At 34.8% G+C, this 17,920-nt stretch overlaps 1 protein-coding gene and 1 long non-coding RNA gene across 5 annotated transcripts; one reads left to right on the top strand and one right to left on the bottom strand.

Annotated features, from left to right (window-relative positions):
- Positions 1 to 462: 462 nt before the first annotated feature.
- On the top strand, positions 463 to 9,977 carry LOC126615942 (uncharacterized). 4 transcript variants are annotated; one of them, XR_007620947.1, is made up of 3 exons: positions 463 to 1,762; positions 6,098 to 9,211; positions 9,586 to 9,977. It is a non-coding gene; the product is annotated as an uncharacterized LOC126615942 (long non-coding RNA). The 4 variants fall into 4 exon arrangements; XR_007620948.1 differs by lacking the exon at positions 463 to 1,762 and having other exon boundaries at positions 2,041 to 6,852; positions 6,945 to 9,211; XR_007620949.1 differs by lacking the exon at positions 463 to 1,762 and having other exon boundaries at positions 2,041 to 7,068; positions 7,172 to 9,211.
- A 101-nt stretch (positions 9,978 to 10,078) lies between these two features.
- LOC126615938 (calcium-transporting ATPase 12, plasma membrane-type-like) lies at positions 10,079 to 16,733 on the bottom strand. Its single transcript, XM_050283866.1, has 2 exons — positions 16,070 to 16,733; positions 10,079 to 13,727 (listed from the first exon to the last, which is right to left on the bottom strand). Exons 1-2 carry the CDS (start codon positions 16,351 to 16,353, stop codon positions 10,604 to 10,606), a joined length of 3,408 nt encoding a protein of 1,135 aa, XP_050139823.1. The 5' UTR covers positions 16,354 to 16,733; the 3' UTR covers positions 10,079 to 10,603.
- Positions 16,734 to 17,920: the final 1,187 nt, after the last annotated feature.

Here is a 17,920-nt window from a genome sequence, read left to right as displayed (position 1 = left end):
AGTATAACATTCTTCTTCTATTTTCTTTGCTTTCTTTCTCATTATTCAATTATTGTAAGAAAATCTGAACTATTATTTTTAAGCCACTCCTTAAAAATCAATTCAGTTAAAATCAATCAAATTTGAAAAAGTTAGCTATCTAACAGTTATCCACAAGTAAACAAACTAAAAAAATATACCGTTTCAACCTTTACGAAATCTTACAAAACAAGAAGAAAGAGCCAAGAATGTAAAATTAAAAAAATCCATCTGAGAAGGTCTGTAATATCCCCTTACCTTACTTTTACTTAAATCAAATTTTTTGACAACCCAATAATTTAGGTATCGTGGCCTTTCTGCTGTGTAGCAACAGTGATTCTGAATTTTTGTTATGTACGTTTTAGAACAAACCCTATCTTGTCTTCATCCATTCCCAGTCCACAGTCAAACAATTTTCTTAATTTTCTTTAGGGTTTTTAGAAAGAGAGAGACTCAGGGTTTTGGCCAAGTGCAAAGCCGCCCTATATATCTTCCACCTGTGACACCCAAACACTGTTTTAGCACAGCTAGCTGTTACCTATACAGATTTATAGCTGCAATTTCTTTGCTTTCTTAGCTGTTATATATGTCCAGTCCTTTTAACTCTTGGCTTTGTCCACACGATGATGCCTCTTTAATTCACTGCTTCACATAGTGAAGGGGAGCCGGGTTAGGGTTTTTATGAACCTCTTTATCTACCTCTTTAACATATGTCTCATTTCAGCCAATGCAAATGCAACATCTGTCTCAGTTTCCCCTATATATGTTAACACATGCCCTTAGGTTTCTGCGTCTCTGGTGGTGTTCTTCCCCAGTCTATTATCTTTTATACACACAGCTTCCTTATTTCTCCTTGAGCTTTCCCATTTTTTATTTATTTTAAAATTCGTCTTCTTTCTTTTCAATAGAAAAAAAACCCCTCTCTTTTTCTAGTTAGTTAATGGAGAAAGAATACCTTCTATTTTCTCACAAAGATCTGCTCTAGATTTAGTTTTTCCTTGGTCAGTACTTTCGTTTAAAATTATAATTTCTTTATATATTGAAGTTTATGCAATAATTTCATAAACTTGGTTTTTTTTTTTTTTTGTTGTTGTGTATATATGATTCAGCTTTATATATTTAACTTCGGGTCATTTTTATTTTCATAAACGCGGATGATCTTTTATTTTTGTTAGCTCGTGGATGTTCATGCAATATACATTTCCTAAACTTTCCTAAACTTTGGTCCTTTTTTTTTTAGGAAATCTAATGAAAAAGACTTGAAAACTTTGAGTTTTAACGATAAGGACAAAATAAAAGGTAAAATGAATAGTACCATGATTGACTTTTTAGTGTAAAAATGTGGTTTTTCGTTAAAATAAACAGTATCGGGAGCTTTTCGTTACAATTTCTTTTTTTTTATTACCGTATTTTCATTCTGTGCTCCAGTAACCCTAATTTGTTGTAGATATTCATCATTCTCCTTTTGTTCATCCACACAATCATGAGAGCTAGTTGACCTAGTCTCTGCGTAAAGAAAGAAAGTTCACAAGGGAAAAAGTGAAGCTGCCAGCATGATCTAGCTTTGGCTAAAGATATGTACAATCACACATATATATGTGATTATCAGTTCTATTAACTCTAGCTAGGTCATGCTCTGACAGCCTCACTCCTTCCTGTTTTGGGGACCCAAAACACACAGAAAGCCAACCATTCTCTCAGCCTTTGGAACAAGAAAAGCAGCAGAAAGTTATGAGATATCACTGTAAGTATATCATAGTATATTCCTCTGGTCTTAGATTTATTTGTCATTCCTGGCATGCGTTCTAGATTCTATCTCTTTTTGCTCGCAGCTTTTCTCTCTGTTCTTACTTTTTAATAATTTATAAGCTGCTCAGTGATCTAATCTAACAATGTAAGATTGACACACCTTGGTGATGTGTATATATATGTAAATATAATTTTCTCTTCTGTAAATATTCCTGATAGCCGACCCCACTTAGTGGGAAAAGGCTTTGTTGTTGTTGTTGTTGTTGTTGTAAATATTCCTGATGCCGATTAGATATCTATACAGAATTGGTGTACGTTAAGATTTTATTAAAAAGAATTTTAACGAAAAGTTATCAATATTGTTTATTTTAACGAGAAATTATATTTTTACATTAAAAAGTCACTTCGGATACTATTAACTTTATTTTTTATTTTGTTTTTATTATTAAAATTTAAAATTTTCAAGTTATTTTTATTAGTTTTTCTTTTAATTAAACAGGTGTGTGGTAAGAGTCCCAACTCTACCAGGTATTTACCATACATTTAGTTTTATTTGTGTCAATGGGAGATTCGAACTTGAAATTTTTCGGTTGAAGCTACAATATTTGGAGAGTTCAATACTTCGTCAATTAGTTCCCTTAGATCCAATACAACTGTCCTCTAGAGTATTGTAGATTTTTCGATTATAAAGTTTGGTATTACACCAAGAGCTAGAAATCATATGTTTGTCATTTTCAACATGTATTTTTTAATTGGGATTTAGAGAATTCAAGACCAAGTTAATATGGAAATAAAAATGCTCAGCCAGATAAATTCATGCAGAAAATGGTGTGAAGCTAGGCCACAGAATATATGAATATAAATAGTTATATATTCCCAAAAAAAACTTGTAGTGAATATAAACCACTCTTGTACCAACTGGAACTTGGAAGAGAAGTGTTTTTCTGCTGACTAAATTTTCGTTATAAAGGTTTGAGGCTACAAACTTATGGGGAGTGTTTGATTGACTGGACAGTCTGGACTAAAGATTGGATGAGTTATTTAACACCGATTCTAATCTGAACTAAACATGGGCTTAATTAACAACTGATTGACTGGCCTAAGATAGTTAGGGTGAGCTATTTATCATCAATTCTAGCCTGAACTAACCGTAGGATTAATTAACAACTGACTAAGCGATGATGTGATTATTTTAGGCACATTTTTTTTGTTTATTTCTCTATCCACGTGAAATGTCATTTGAGTAGAGAAAGTCCCAAAAATATGGTCTAGTTGCATTTAAATTTAACTTCTTAATTATCTCACTATCCTTCATGCATGCGATTATGCTCGTGCAAGAGGTTTTTTCGAATCACGGCGAGTTACGCGTGATGTACATGTTTTAAATATATTTATATGCTTAAATTGATAAAAAGAAAATCAAATATTTGAAGTAAATGAAAAATATTATATCATGTTAGAAGAAATCCTTTATAAATCAATTAAAACAGTTAAATTTACATAATAAAATTGATCTTTATAGAACAATAAAAATAGAAAAAATAATATTTAATAAACAATTAATTGAATCATATTATTTCTAGGTTAAATCTTTTTCTTCTTAGTGTAGATAATATTTTTTGTTAAAAAAGAACAATTATTTGACAATTAATTTAATTATATTATTATCCTCATGCAAAATATCTTTTTTATAATCAACATTATACGCTTCTTAAGATGTTTTAATCGTGTTTTAAAATAAAATATTAAATAAACAACTGATTGATTTATATTATTGCTAGTCTATTGTGAGGTTAAGTTCATCTTCCTCTTCTTTAGTGTAGATAATATCGTTAAAAAAATAATCATTTGACAACTAATTTAATCACATTATTGTCAGCATGTGAAAGATTTTTTTATATCCGCCATTAGATGTTTTTTAAGGTGTTTTGAACGTGTTTAGAAATACAGAAATTGAATCATATTATTGTTAATTTATTATGAGGTGCTAATAAAAAAAAGCACAAAAAAATAATTATTAAAAAAATGTTAAAATAAAAAAAATACCTCCGCTTTATTTGATGTATTATTTTGGGATGTTTTTGAAGTTTTTTGTTTTGGGGGTATTTTTGTCTAAGTATTTTTATTGAAGTTTGGTGACATCAAAATACCTTCACCGTGGGTGCCAATTTGGTTATGCGCTTGCACTTGCACTTAAGTTTTTGCCCCAGGCCCCAGGCCCCAAAGTGGTGCCAATTTGGTGCATTGGTCACTTTTCCAGCCTTCAATAAGATAGGGTAGATTTTGGATCTTTCACAACACCATGTATCTCTCCTCTTTCTACTATCTATGACATAAGGCAGATCAATCTTCGTCCCTTGGAAAAAAAAAAGAGTAAGAAAATTAAAGGATGAAACATGTTATTAAACAATGAGCGACAGAGTGAGCAATAATACAACATAAGATTGGCAATATCTCATCACAAGCCAAAGAAAAAATTTGAACATTATCTCATCATGTTGTCATATGTTAAATGTCTTATTCATGTGTCCACACTTGTTTTTTAGTATAAAACGAAAAATAAAAAAGGTGAAAGTGCCGTATATAAATTTATCACAACAAGAAAGATCCTTGGACCGACTGCAACATCTAACTTAGCTTTATTTGCAGTAGAGTTTATTAAGTTCCAGTTGCTTTTTCGAACAAGCGAATAATATTTTATTTATAAATTCAAGGCCAATGAAAGCAGCTTCCTTGCAAATGAGATATATTTTTATATTTAAAATGTAGTTTTTCTAATAGAGCGATAGTTTTAGAGGGTTAAATAAACAACTAGAAGGAAAGAAATTAATGAAGATGGAACATGCATTATAGTGCATAACATGATTGCTTTCCATTACATATTAGAGTAAAGTTAGAAAATATGAGTTGGGCTTAGTCAAATTTTATACAACATATGTTATGTTCTCTCAAATTTAATAGAACATATGTTATGAGTTGGGACTCATAAATTTTGCCTTTGGTGGGCAATTGACTAAAAGCTTGTTGGTGGCGTTTAATGATTGAAGAAGGAATTGTTGTGATGAAAGTAAAGTTGGTGAATTTGGGTGAAATAAGTTTTCCTCAATTTCTCATGCTCGCGCATGTAATTGTTGCCTATCTTGTGCATTCAAATTCGAATTTTTATCCTGATAATTTAAATAATTTAATATGAAAAAATCGTTTTTATTAAAAAAATAAAATAAAATGGTAGTTAAATTAAAAATCATGAGTTTTGTCTCCAAATCAAGCCAATGTTTGGGAACTTTTATTTAGAATATTTTGTTTTCCACTTTTCGAAACTTTCTCACCGGGATTACTCTGCACGCATCTATTGGTTCCATCTGCCCTTTAACCTACAAATGGGATCGAAGCAAATTCAAAGCCAACAGAATCTCAATATCAAAACCGATCAACTTTATCAGAATATATTACAAAAGGGTGTGCTATCCACACATCCTTTTTACTTCTCACACATCATTTGTTAATTTATATTCGTTGATCTTTTTTATTTCATCTGATTCGACGGTCGAAAATTAGAAGGATGTATGAGAAATAAAAAGAGGTGTGTGGATATCACACCCCTATTACAAATCATTTTCCTATTTGATTGTATCTGATTGTTCACTTTACACATTGGACTCCCAAAAATTCGTTTTTAGATTGCTTTTATTGTGCAGCCGCCACCAATTAGGTTCTCAAGTATCAAGCATTCCACAAATCACATTCTGTTTCATAAAGGAAGGTTCATTTTCTTTTAGTTTTTAGGTCTTGAGGACAATATCACAATTAATACATGTTAACTACTAGCAATATTTCACGTGTAATTCTCTAGAAGGTCGCATGCATGAGGTGAATGAATTTGTGCTTCTAGAACTTTAAAATCTAAAACATTTGAATACATATTTTTGTTGCTGGTCTAATGCTCACTTTAACTATCATTAAACAATTTGTGGGGTTTAAACTTTGAAGTGTATTGTTCTTATAAAACACAATAGGGTTCTCTACGATCAAGCATTTCGACGAATGGCATACATTTTCTATTTTTTCTTTCTCTAAGTTGGAGAAATTTTTAATCTACTTTACCATCAATAATTAATTCATATAATCATCAGTAAGTTACATATAATCATCTGTACTGTGTCATTTATACATATATGATTTTGTAGTGCTCATGAACTTCAAAACTCAGAACATCCAAATTTAATGTTTATTGTTCGGCCACATTTCATCGTCGAACTATTCGTGAGGATTGAGAATGCCTATTTTCTCCCTAACAAAATAACAAAGGGCGAGATCATTGATAATGCAGGAAACCAAGAAGGAGAGGGAGGGAAGATTGTCACATGCATTTGTTTTGGTTGAGATGCTACCCCTTTCCTTTTCACCTAAATTTGCTATGAAGCGTGCCAATGGTCCCCAACAAACTCATTGTGTTTTGAACTCTTTTTTGGTTCATGTATGGTGTGGAAGAAAGTTCCATTTAAAGTTGATTAAAGCTCAGGGTAAATTATAGAAGAGGTCACTACCATGTCTGCATGGTGGTGGCATAAGAGCCTGATAATATTCAATTTGTCTTACTTTGGACCACTGCCACCTGTTCTCTCCACAACTAATTGATCACTAATATACTATTTCTAACCTTTAATTAGCCCTTAATTATAACAAATTCACCACCACAGGGACTAACACAGAGAAGAGTCTGAGATAGGAAGGCACTCCCCGGCTTCTATTTATATCGCCCTCTTCTCCTCTTCTCCAAACACATCCCACAGCTAAAGAAAAATAGAAATCTCTCTCTATCTCTCACATATGGATTAGGGTTTTGCTTTGGATGTCGTGGACCAATAGCGGTTGAAGCTGCCAGCATGATCTAAACTTCCCTCTTGGTCAAGGAAAGATCAGATCATGTGGTAGCTTCACCTGTTGATGGGGATCACGAAAAAGAACACTTCCTATTATTCCGATTCTAGCCCTACACCATCTGGATAGCTTCTTTATGTGATTTTCTCAGTTGGGGAATCATTAATATGGCTACAATTTTCTTTCATTTCTGTGCCACATATGGTACTGTTTCATCGTTTTTTCCCTTACACTTGTCCTTTTTTTCCTCTCGTTTTTGTTTGGTTTCTAAATTCTTTTTGTGGTTCCACTTCTAGGATTTAACTTTGGAGTCTCTTTAACTTTGTGATGGATTTGGTTTTTATCAAGCACTACAACATAGCTGATCGTATGCCGTCTGACATTTCATTGTTTGGAGATGCTATTGGCGCTTTAAAAAAGGTCATCCTGCACTCTTAGCTAATGAAATAAAGAAGGTAAAAGAGCATGGAGACTTTTTTAGAGTGCTAATATGAATTTTCATGATTTATCATATTTAATCCAGTAAAGGCAAGCCTTCGCGCAACAGAAAGGTTACTCATGTTTTACCAAGAGGTCACAGATTCGAGTTGTAGAACAATTTATTTGCAAAGTAAGGGTAAGGCTGCTTATGATTAACGTTTCCCCTCCCTTTTCGACCCTCACAAAGAAGAGAGCCTTATTGGCTTGGAGTCGCCCTTTTATCATATGTAATCCAGTATACACATGGTGGTCCATTTGCAGAACTTTATTTTGCAAAAGAAAGCCATGACTTGGCCAATGAGAATAACATTGAGCTAAAAATGTTCATATGGCATTTCGGAATCTTAGCTGCTTGGGGTAATATTCATACTACTGTTAGGGTTTTGAGTGACAGAATTTCTCCAGTCCAAAAATGTTTGGTGCTTTTGAGATTCCCTCTTATCAATTAAGCCTTTGATTATATTGCACTAATCCCTTTTAGATGTTGTTTAATATGTTGGTTTTGTTAAAGAACAATTTAATGGTGACATGTGTCGTAAAAGAATGCATTAACAAGGGGGGAAAGCACTTGAATCTTTGTGCATGGCTGCACTGCCTGCAGTAGTATTATATAAGCTTTTAACCGCTCCATCATGTATATCAATTAAACCTCTTTGGATATCATTGTTTAAACGTTGGAATTGTTGGAAAAATAGTCGTATTTAGTTTTTTAGTGTTTCGTTTCTTGGGCCTAAGTCCGTTTAGGTTTAGAGTTTGCTAGTTTGGCATATGTACAAGTCTTATATTCATTTATTTTCGTCAAGTTAATCACGATGTATTCTTATGAGTTTTGTAATCATTTCGGTATTTTTATTTATTTTAATAATATTTTTACTTTTATATTACGTTTTTCGTCCATTTTTTGTTCATTCGTATGTGGACTGATTTGCAACTAATGAAAGTACTTGTGAAATTTCTGCTATTGAATTTGAGAAATCAAGTTTATTGTAAAGTATGAGGTTCCCTATTGTAAGGTCAATTCATTTTTATGCAATTTTTCATATTGGCAATCATTATTCGATCACAATGTTTCATTTACAATGTTGAAAGTGTAGCGAAAATCTCTACACCCATAATAATATAGTAGGGCTTGCAGTTTCTAGAACTTGTAAATTTATCTACGTACATAAGATCTTGTGTTCGATTCTTCTACAATATTAATTATATCAAAGAATTGCTCATACCTCAAGAAGACGAAGAGAAAGTTTATGTTCGATTTTTCTCTCTTATAAGATCTTGAGTTCGATTCTTCTCTCTTAAGAGGGTTTTTTATTTTCTTTTCATATACCCTTGATATGGTAATGGAGTTAAGGCCCTACAAAGACTAAAGAAGGTATCCAATTAAGTTCAACCACTAGGTCCATTGTGATGTTGATATATTTAGGTGAACGATATTTATGAAAACTTGCTCCCGAATTGAACGATACGATACAAGTGAAACTTGTAATTTGACATATTGGAGGCTGTCACACCAATTTGATGTAGAATCTGCAAACTAACATGAAAACTGAACAAAAAATAAAACAAATTAAGAAAATGATCCACCCAGAAAAAAGAGAACTGCATTTTTAGTTTGGTGTTGGAATTGTATGTGCGGAACCTCTTGGACGTGTCGAATTTCAAGTTCACATTCCACATGGCTTGTTTTGGGTTCCATTCGTTGTGTTGGTGATCACATGTGAGGGGCCAAAAGTGGTTGAAACACCTCTATAAGTTCTTCCAACTTTCAAAAAATTAGATTGAATGACTTCGACACGAGCTGGTCTCTTAAAAAAAACATGAAAAAAACTGTGCGGCCAATGTGTGACGTATGTAAAATAGACAATGTCGCTTCTGCCCTACATCATGATTAAAAATGAAAGGACATTACTGACCTTTTGTGTTCCATTTGCTTTCAAATCACTCAATTTCTCAAGACCAAAGAGCATCCTGCAAAATTGCAGGTACAATCTGTTTATTTGGCGCGCCCAATCTCTCTCTCTCTCCACTGTACCGAAGAAGAATACTTGGCAGTTCACAAGCAACATGTAAACGTGCAGTACCAGTGAGTTTTCAAAAAACTTATACTTTACTCTCTGTTTTTGCCTTTGCCTTCCCCTTTCTTACTGTTCAGTTTGGTAATTAATCTGATTCAAAAAATCGGTAAATTTGAACTTTTTTCCATGTGAATTCAATGAGAGAAAAGCATGCAAATTAAAAGGGTGTTCCTTTACTCCTTCACTTAATTGTAACGGGTGATGGGGGTGATTGATTGATTGATTCATCTTCTCAATAGGAATTTTCTGGAGTTTCTGTGTGTAATTGGGTTTTTTTTTTTTTTTTTCCTAAAAGTTTGTTGAAAATGATTAAATGGGTTGTCTTAAAGGAAGCAGCTTGGTTTTGTTTAATCTCAGATATTAACTGGAAATTTTGCTGCAGCCTGCAGGTAATAATGTGAGGGGAAGGCTGTGAAAGGGCAAGATCTTGGGTGTAACCGTCGTAATGTCCCCCCAACTCTCTATCGTCAGGTGATGAGAAAGATAGAGGGAGGGAGAGACATTACAACGGTTACACGGCCAAATCTCTCCTGTGAAAGGGATTGTTGCCATGTTCCACCAGTAGTTGGTTTATGTAAGTAATCTCCAATTCCTATTCCTGCTCAGTTCATACTTGCTGATGTTTGTCTTTGTAATTAAATAGTCTTAAACCATGATTAGGGTTTAGCAATCTTCAATAACTCTTACAATAATCAAAAGAAATGTCACTGTCAGATTGTTTTACATGTTATTCACTGAAATTATGCAGAAGTCGGGATTAGAGTTCATTTACTACATCCTTTCAGTTTCCGCTCTTTCGAGTCTTTTGTTTTAGCCTATTCTTGAATGTAAACATGTGTAACTGATCTTATCTAATCTCCGCCTTGCTCCTGTGCTTTATAAACAATGAACTAATCTTATTTAAGTTAGAAAATGATTAAATTCGGCTTATGCACTCTTGTACATCTCCTACAAACATCACACTTACAAGTTCAGATACAAGGAATCTTATCTTGGAACTTATTATTTTACACCATAATAATCCGTATCTTAGGTAACATTTGGATTATTAGGGTTTACGCATCCTTATGGAATGGTCATTCCGTTTTCTTGGTTCACATATATAGTTTGGGAATGAGCATTCCAAATTTACAAATTCACTCGAGCCTAAGACTCCAAGCCGTAGGCATTGACTCCGAGCATCAAATGCTCAAACCTAGATTCCAAGCTAGGGATGTAGAGCGTGAACCCCGAGCGCTGAGTCCCAAACCTAGAGCCTAGAGCTCCACTTTGGACCTTGAGCCCTGAGCTCACGCCTTTGAGCTTTGAGCTCAGGTATTCGGCATCTTGTCCTGGTCCCTGAACTCCGGAACCTGGACCTTGGTTCTCGAGCCAAACCCAAGACTTGGAGTCCGAGATGCTCACACATTTCTTTTGTTAGTGAGTGACCTCTTGATAGTTTTGAAGAACGGTTCATCTGGAACTGGTATGCACTTCACGATCCAACCAATTGGCCATGAAACAGCTGCAATTGCGACACAAGTTGCCCATTGCCACAAAGTCAACCTCTCTGTGCTTGCAAACTTCTTCAGGAACTCCACCATCACAACTTGAAGAACGATAGTTATAACCACAATTCCAATAAACAATTTGTTCCTGTGAATTCCTTTGAATACATTCTGCTTCTCCATGCTCCTCGAGTTGAACTCGTTGAAAATTTGACAGAGTACGAACGTGTTGAAAATCAAAGTATCATTCACTGCAGCAGTGACATTGAAGATGGACTCGCCACTGAACTGCAAGGTTAAGAGGATGGCTATTTGATATAGAGCTTGACATAAAAGGTTTCTCCACATAATATTGGTTATGAGTGGTGCAGTTCGACCTACAGGTTTCTTCTGCATTAGCTCATCTGTTGGCCGTTCAGTAGCAAGGGCGAGAGCGCCTAGTGTATCCATGATGAGATTCACCCACAGCAACTGAACTGCTGTTAGGGGAACTTCACCAGCTGAAACTGCGGCGATAAAGTTGATTACTAGAGCTGCGACATTAACGGTTAGTTGAAACTGGATGAACTTCTGTATATTGTTATAAACACATCTCCCCCACCTCAAAACTGTGGCCACAGAATTGAAGTTGTCGTCCAAGATGATGATGTCTGAGCTTTCTTTTGCCACCTCCGTCCCTTGGATTCCCATGGAAAGTCCTATATCAGCTTCTTTCAATGCAGGTGCATCATTTGTGCCATCTCCTGTGACTGCAACCACATGTCCTTTCTGCTTCAAACACTGCACCATCAATAGCTTGTCGAACGGGGAGGATCTTGCCATCACGCAAATTCTATCGACCCTTTTCATTCTCTCTTCCGGTGTGTAGTTTCGGAATTCTGCTCCTTCTATCACTTGATCACCATTTTCCACATCCTCAGTCTTTAGTATTCCACATTCTGTAGCTATAGCTTTAGCTGTGAAAACATTGTCTCCGGTAATCATTTTAATTTGCACGCCTGCAGACATGCATATTTTCACAGCTTTGGTGACCCCTGGCCGACATGGATCTTTGAGACCAACTACCCCTAGCAAGATTAATCCATCTTCTTTTAGCCTTGGGTGGGCCTTCTTGTTGTTGCTGTATTCAATTTCTTTCTCTGAAATTTGAGCATGAGCAAAAGCAATGCACCGGAGGCTACTAGCTGCCATGCCTTGGATTGTTTTCTCAATATTTGACCTACCATCTTCATCCAAGGACTTTACAGTCCCGTTGGTTTCATAATAACTCGAGCACATTGCAACGATCATCTCAGCAGCTCCTTTCCAGTGCACATGGATGGTGTTATTCTTCTTCTTTATAAGAACCCCGCTTCGTTTCTTATCTGAGTTAAACGTTTCAACATGAAGAATGTCATAACTAGGCTTCAACTTTTCCATGTCCATACCCAAATCTGAAACAGCCCAATGGAGAATCGCTTTCTCTGTTGGACTACCAGAAATTTCGGGTTTTGATCCCAAAAGAGGCATGTAAACACTTCCGGTCGTGTTCAAGCCAACTCCTTGATGGAATAATTCACGAACAATTGATGTGATTGAATTATCTTTCTCAATGAGATCTTGGCCAACAAAAAATTGAGTCACTTCCATTTCATTTTTTGTCAAAGTTCCTGTTTTGTCAGTACAAATAACGGTTGCTGATCCCATCGTCTCACAAGCTTGTAGTTTTCTGACCATAGCCTGATCATTCATCATTCTTTTCATTGAGTAAGCAAGTGTTAGTGTGACGGCCAACGGCAGACCTTCTGGGATTGCCACAACCACAATAGTGACTGCAGCGGAAACAATGCGAACTACTCCGCTCAACACACCATCTATATTTTTGTTGCTACCACTGTACTCCTTTTTTCCATAATCATCTTTTGTGTTACCAGTGAAATAACGAATCAACAAGACTACAAGAACTAGGAAGGCAACTGCAAGGCCTACCTTTCCAATAGAAGAGGTTAGTTTGTCAAGCCTTTCTTGTAATGGTGTTCTTTCATTTGAGTCCTGCGATATTGAGCTCATCATTTCTCCCCACGCAGTGTTCATCCCAACTGATGTGACGAGCATTCGAGCATGGCCATCTACCACCTTTGCACCGGAGAACAGGAAGGGGTTCTTGGTAGAATCAACTTCAACATGGTCACTCTCTCCCGTCATGCTTGACTCGTCCACTTGTAAGGAATACCCATCTAGGAACAATCCATCTGCAGGTATTTGATCTCCCATGTTCAGAACCACAACATCTCCAACTACAATATCGAAGATGGAGATTTCTTGTCTCTGTTTGTCTCTAAATACCTCAACTTTGATGTTGCTACTGATTTTAGACAATTTGTCGAACTGTAATTCTTGTCTAAAGTTACTGAGAGCTGAGACAACAATGACAATGAATACAGCAACAAAGATGCTTCCTCCCTCGTACCAGCCTTCCTTCGCCCCATGCTCTTTGATTCCAAATCCGAGAGAAAGCGCCGCACAGACACAGAGAATCAGAATTGTTGTATCTTTCAAAGCGTCCAGCACAAAATAGAACAACCCTTTTGGAGGCTGCTTGTGGTAGGTATTTGAACCAAAGATTTCACGCCTTTCGTTGACTTCTAGCTCATTTCCAGGGATGCCATTTTCAGGGTTTGTTTTGAGATAAGTGCTGACGCCGATAACTCCTCCAAACTGGTTCAGAGCGCCCAAGTCTTTATCCTTCACCACTCGTACAAGTCCTACATGATCAAATACAGTGTTGGGGAGAAAACTGCACCGATCAGTTTCAGTAATGATTTCTTGGTGGGAAGTGCTTGGTTTCACATCCAGTGCAGTGTAAGAATAAGAGTGCAAAATCTCGGAGTCCTTTTTGTAGTTGTTTTTCTTGTTTAGAAGCTCTTTGGGAAGCGAAAGCATGGCCCGAACAGCATATATTGTTGCGTAGGCCATGCGCCATCTCATCTTGGCTCTGGTGAGGGTGGTAGTGGTGATGTCGAGGAGCAATTTGCCATAACCATAAGGCGAATCGCGGCTGGTTAACATGGTTTGTCAGCAGTTAGAACTTTGAAGAGTTCACACAGTTAAGAAAATAAAGTCGGAAAGAGAGCCTAGTTGAAACAAATTAAGAACTCCATTATCATGTGTATTTTGCTCTGTTTCATAGCCAAATTCAGTCGGTGATTGAAAAAGAGGCAATGTGTGATACGACACGACATGAATGACCTGAACCGAACACAATACAAGTATAGGACTTGATGTGTACACGAGCAACGTTAGCATTGTATTTGTATTTATCTTGTGAAATGGAAAGCTGCTCCCTCCAAACTTTAGGTAGGATTTTTTTAATGTCTACCATTCAATTGTGTGGTCAATCACCCAAGCCAAAAGGTTTCTTGTACTGCATGCAATGGGGAAATTCCCTATCTTGTGGTGGTCCTCCTACTATGTATGAAATGACATTTTTTTATCATGCTTCAATTACTTGATATACGGAAGGAAAACTTTACAATAATGGTTGTACCATTGTCTCACTCTACAATTCTTTATTAAAAGTAGGCTTTACCATTCTTTATAAAAAGTAGGCTATGCCATATTAAAAGTAGATTTTTTTAGCGAAAATGGTCCTAAGATTTAAAAAAATTATAAAAGTTGTCTTCGAGATTATCCACCGTCAACCACTTTGGTCCGTTTGTGAAAAATCTCCCTTGAACTGAAGAAACCAATGGTTCAAGTGGGAGGGTTGATCTGATAAAATTACCCTCAATTTAACGGAGGATTTTCATGGAATGATCAAAATGATTAACAATGTACAATCTCATGGACAACTTCTATGGATTTTAAATCTCAGAGACCAAAGTGAGAATTTATACCAATCTTAGAGATCCAAAAGCCTTAAAAGTATGATAGTACAATAATGGTTCTAGGTTTAAAATTGTAAATTTTTTGAGGGTGAAGTTAAATTATAGGAAACTTCATTCTAATCCTTGACAAATATGACTTTTAGACTAAGACCATAAGTAAGATCAAAATTTAATTATAGTTCATTGATACATTAATCACCTCATTTATTAATTATATTTTGATGTTTAATTCTCTTTTTCCTCCTAATTTTAATGTATTAATTATATTTCATTATAATCATAACATATTTTGTTGTAAACATTTAGATAACTAATTTTTGTTATACAATATCTTTCGATATACATTGTCTTTTTCATTTAGGTACATTAAATTCATTATAATACATTTTTGTTCATACATTTTGGTACATACATTTCGATACAAACATTTAGGTACATTTATTCAATATAAATACATTTTGGTATTAAAATTTGGGTATTTAGGTACATTAATTCAATATAATAGATTTTGGTGTATACATTTACATTTCAATACTAATATTTATGTACATTAATTGAGTCCTTTAAGTTTGAAGAATGCTAAACAAAACTAATGAATTAAAAAAAAATTGGTCAAAAAATAAATTACTAATAAATTTAAATATTTAATTGGAGACATTGAATAAAATACATATTAGTAAATTTGAATTAATGATAGGGAGATTATAACCAATATGTAATCTAACACCAAATTTTTATTAAAATTTCAATCTTCTTACAGAACGTTTGTGTTAGGCGCACACTTGCAGTTTAAGTACGTAGTTAACAATTTGGTCCCTAAAGTTTGGCACCTTGTTTGTACGATATAAATTTTGTGAAGGGTGCCTGATCTTTTACATAAATTACATTAGATGTATTCATTTACTTGAGTGTTTACTAACTATCTGAAATCGAAATCGAACTAAATATGTGCAAGTGTTTACTTACTTTCTAATGTTGAAATGAGAATCAAGCCATTTTGATTATTTACTCACCCCAACCAAAGGTAATATAAACAGGTGAAAGATAACTTTGGTACAAATTATTACAATTCGTTTAGAAGTGTTTTCAAAATGAATGAAAGCACTTTAAATGTTTTTTTATAAGCATCAGATGTTTACTGTTTGCTAGAAACACTTTAAGTGTTTTTGCAAGATTCAGTTGGATTTTTATCAAATATTAATTTCAAAAATATTTTCACTAAAAATGTTTTTGATCATTTTAAAAGTATCTTCGAGTGAGCCCTTAGGTCCACATGACTTTGGATTCCCTTGTTAGTGCAATTAATAATGAAATGACTTGATTGAAAGTGCAATAACACGGCTCTCCTTCATTTCTTGTTCCAAATAAATAAACACGTTGCGGACAATGATACACCACCCACTAAATAAGTTTAATATTTAGGTCAACAGGAAAAGCGTGTTGAAAATTCAGCTTAGTTGTACTTATCATTCTTCTTATGAAAATATTAGGTTTACTGTTTGAATGCAAGTACCTTTTTGCAGCAGCCAAGTTCTTTTCCTTCACAGTTTCTGCAAGTCCAGCATCTTCATGATCATCAACGTCGGACACAAAACTGTTGTGATCAATTTCTACGTCTCCATACTTTTTTGCCCTGGATACTATCTCTTTGGGAAGCTCAAGCATAACACGGACAACACGTAACGCCAAAAAGGCCATCCGCCACCTCTTCTTAGCTCGGAGGGCGGTGTCAAGGTCGTCAAGGTCGTCAAGGAGCGACGGGCCGCAATTGTAGGCCGTGTCGCTGCTGCGTACCATGTTTCTTGTTAGGTCTTAAGAGTTTAAGAGTGAAAGAGATTAGTGGTTAATTAGTAAGGAGGAGGAAGAAGACCTAGCTAGTTGATAGAAAGAGAGTTCATTCTAAAGTGAATGGTTGGGTTGTATTTATAAGCAAAAAAGGGTAGCTAACAATGAGATGAAAGTATATGTACCATGTCGGCAAAAATTGTCAAGCAGCAATAGCACGTTTATTTGGTCAATACAATGTTCTTGCTCAAACCATTAAAAAAATAGAGCAGGTTTTTAATACTGTTTGGCTCTTTACAAGAAATTTTGGCAGCGACTAGAGAAGTTGTTATGCTGGGTGGGACTAGTACATGGTTGAGTGTGACCAAAGGATAACATATTGGCTGCTTCAACACAAGTTTTTCTCTCAGTAAGGAGAAAATTCCTGCAAACCTGCAAGAGAGGGAAACTTTGTTATGATTGTATATAGTCAGGGCAACTCTTAGAAAGACCAAAACACCTGGGGTCTAGTGTCTTCATTTTTTTTTTTTTTTTGTTTTTTTGAGAGACGTCTTATTACGAGTAAGTAAAGAGTCCTTGCCTTTACAAGCTGACGAATACTGAAGTTATTTATTCATAAAAATAAAAAATAAAACAAGTTTATACCTATGTGTTAAACTGTAAAAAACTTGTAAAGAGAAATATCATTAGAATCGGTAGGCTTTTTAAATAAAATGTTCATTGAAATTAGCATAACTCCTGACTGTGGTTTTTGAGATTTAAAATCAATAGAACTATGAGGTTGTCTATAGTAATCATTTTGGTTCTTCTCTGAAAAATATCGGTTAAATTGAGGGTATTTTGTCAAATCAACCCCTCTACTGGAACTAGTGGTTTTTCAATTTAACCGAAATTTTTTTACAGAATGATTAAAATAATTGACAATGGACAATCTCAAAAATTATTTCTATCGATTTTAAAAATTAAAAATCAAAGTAAAAAGTTATGCTAAACGAACATTTTGGCTAAAAGCCGAGTCGATAGTCTTCTTTTGTAATTGCTCTGTGAAATGGAAAGCACTCAATTCAACTCAAATGACGGAATTGCCAGTTTTGTCTTTGGGGAAATTGAAGAAAAATCAACTATTAAACGGAAAAGAATCCTCTCCGAATCTCTTCCACCAAATTCACTAAGTTTGAAGATTCGGATCGTTGAAATTTGATCAAACGGTCACAATTATTATAACTTTTAAAAGGTCCCCTATTTGTAGTCATTGGATCAAATTTCAACAACCCAGATTCCTAAACTTAGTGGATTTAATGGAAAAGATCCATAGATGATCACTTTCCCTATTAAAGAATGACTTGGGTCCCCACTAAAGACATCGACAAAAAAAATCCCAGCTCGATGTAAACGAAATTATTAAGGACTGGTTTGAATATGTTTTTAAAATGATTGAAAGCGTTTTTAGAAGAAAAGAAAATTTAGTTCCAAAAACACTTACAGTGTTTTCTACAAGAAGCACCAGTTATGTGCTTCTTTCAGGAACCATTTTAAGTGTTTTTCCAGAATTTACTTGCATTTTTATTAAGGATTAGTT

The sequence above is a fragment of the Malus sylvestris genome, chromosome 3 (assembly GCF_916048215.2).
Source record: "Malus sylvestris chromosome 3, drMalSylv7.2, whole genome shotgun sequence".
Lineage (NCBI taxonomy): Eukaryota > Viridiplantae > Streptophyta > Magnoliopsida > Rosales > Rosaceae > Malus > Malus sylvestris.
This window is presented reverse-complemented; position numbering and strand designations above follow the sequence as displayed.

Bases quoted from the DNA above. Each gene is read 5' to 3' on its own strand.
- LOC126615938 (XM_050283866.1), bottom strand. From the start codon at position 16,353: ATGGTACGCAGCAGCGACACGGCCTACAATTGCGGCCCGTCGCTCCTT. The intron at 13,728-16,069 runs GTACTTGCATTC...CATGTTAACCAG, and splicing joins AACTTGGCTGCTGCAAAAAG to CCGCGATTCGCCTTATGGTT.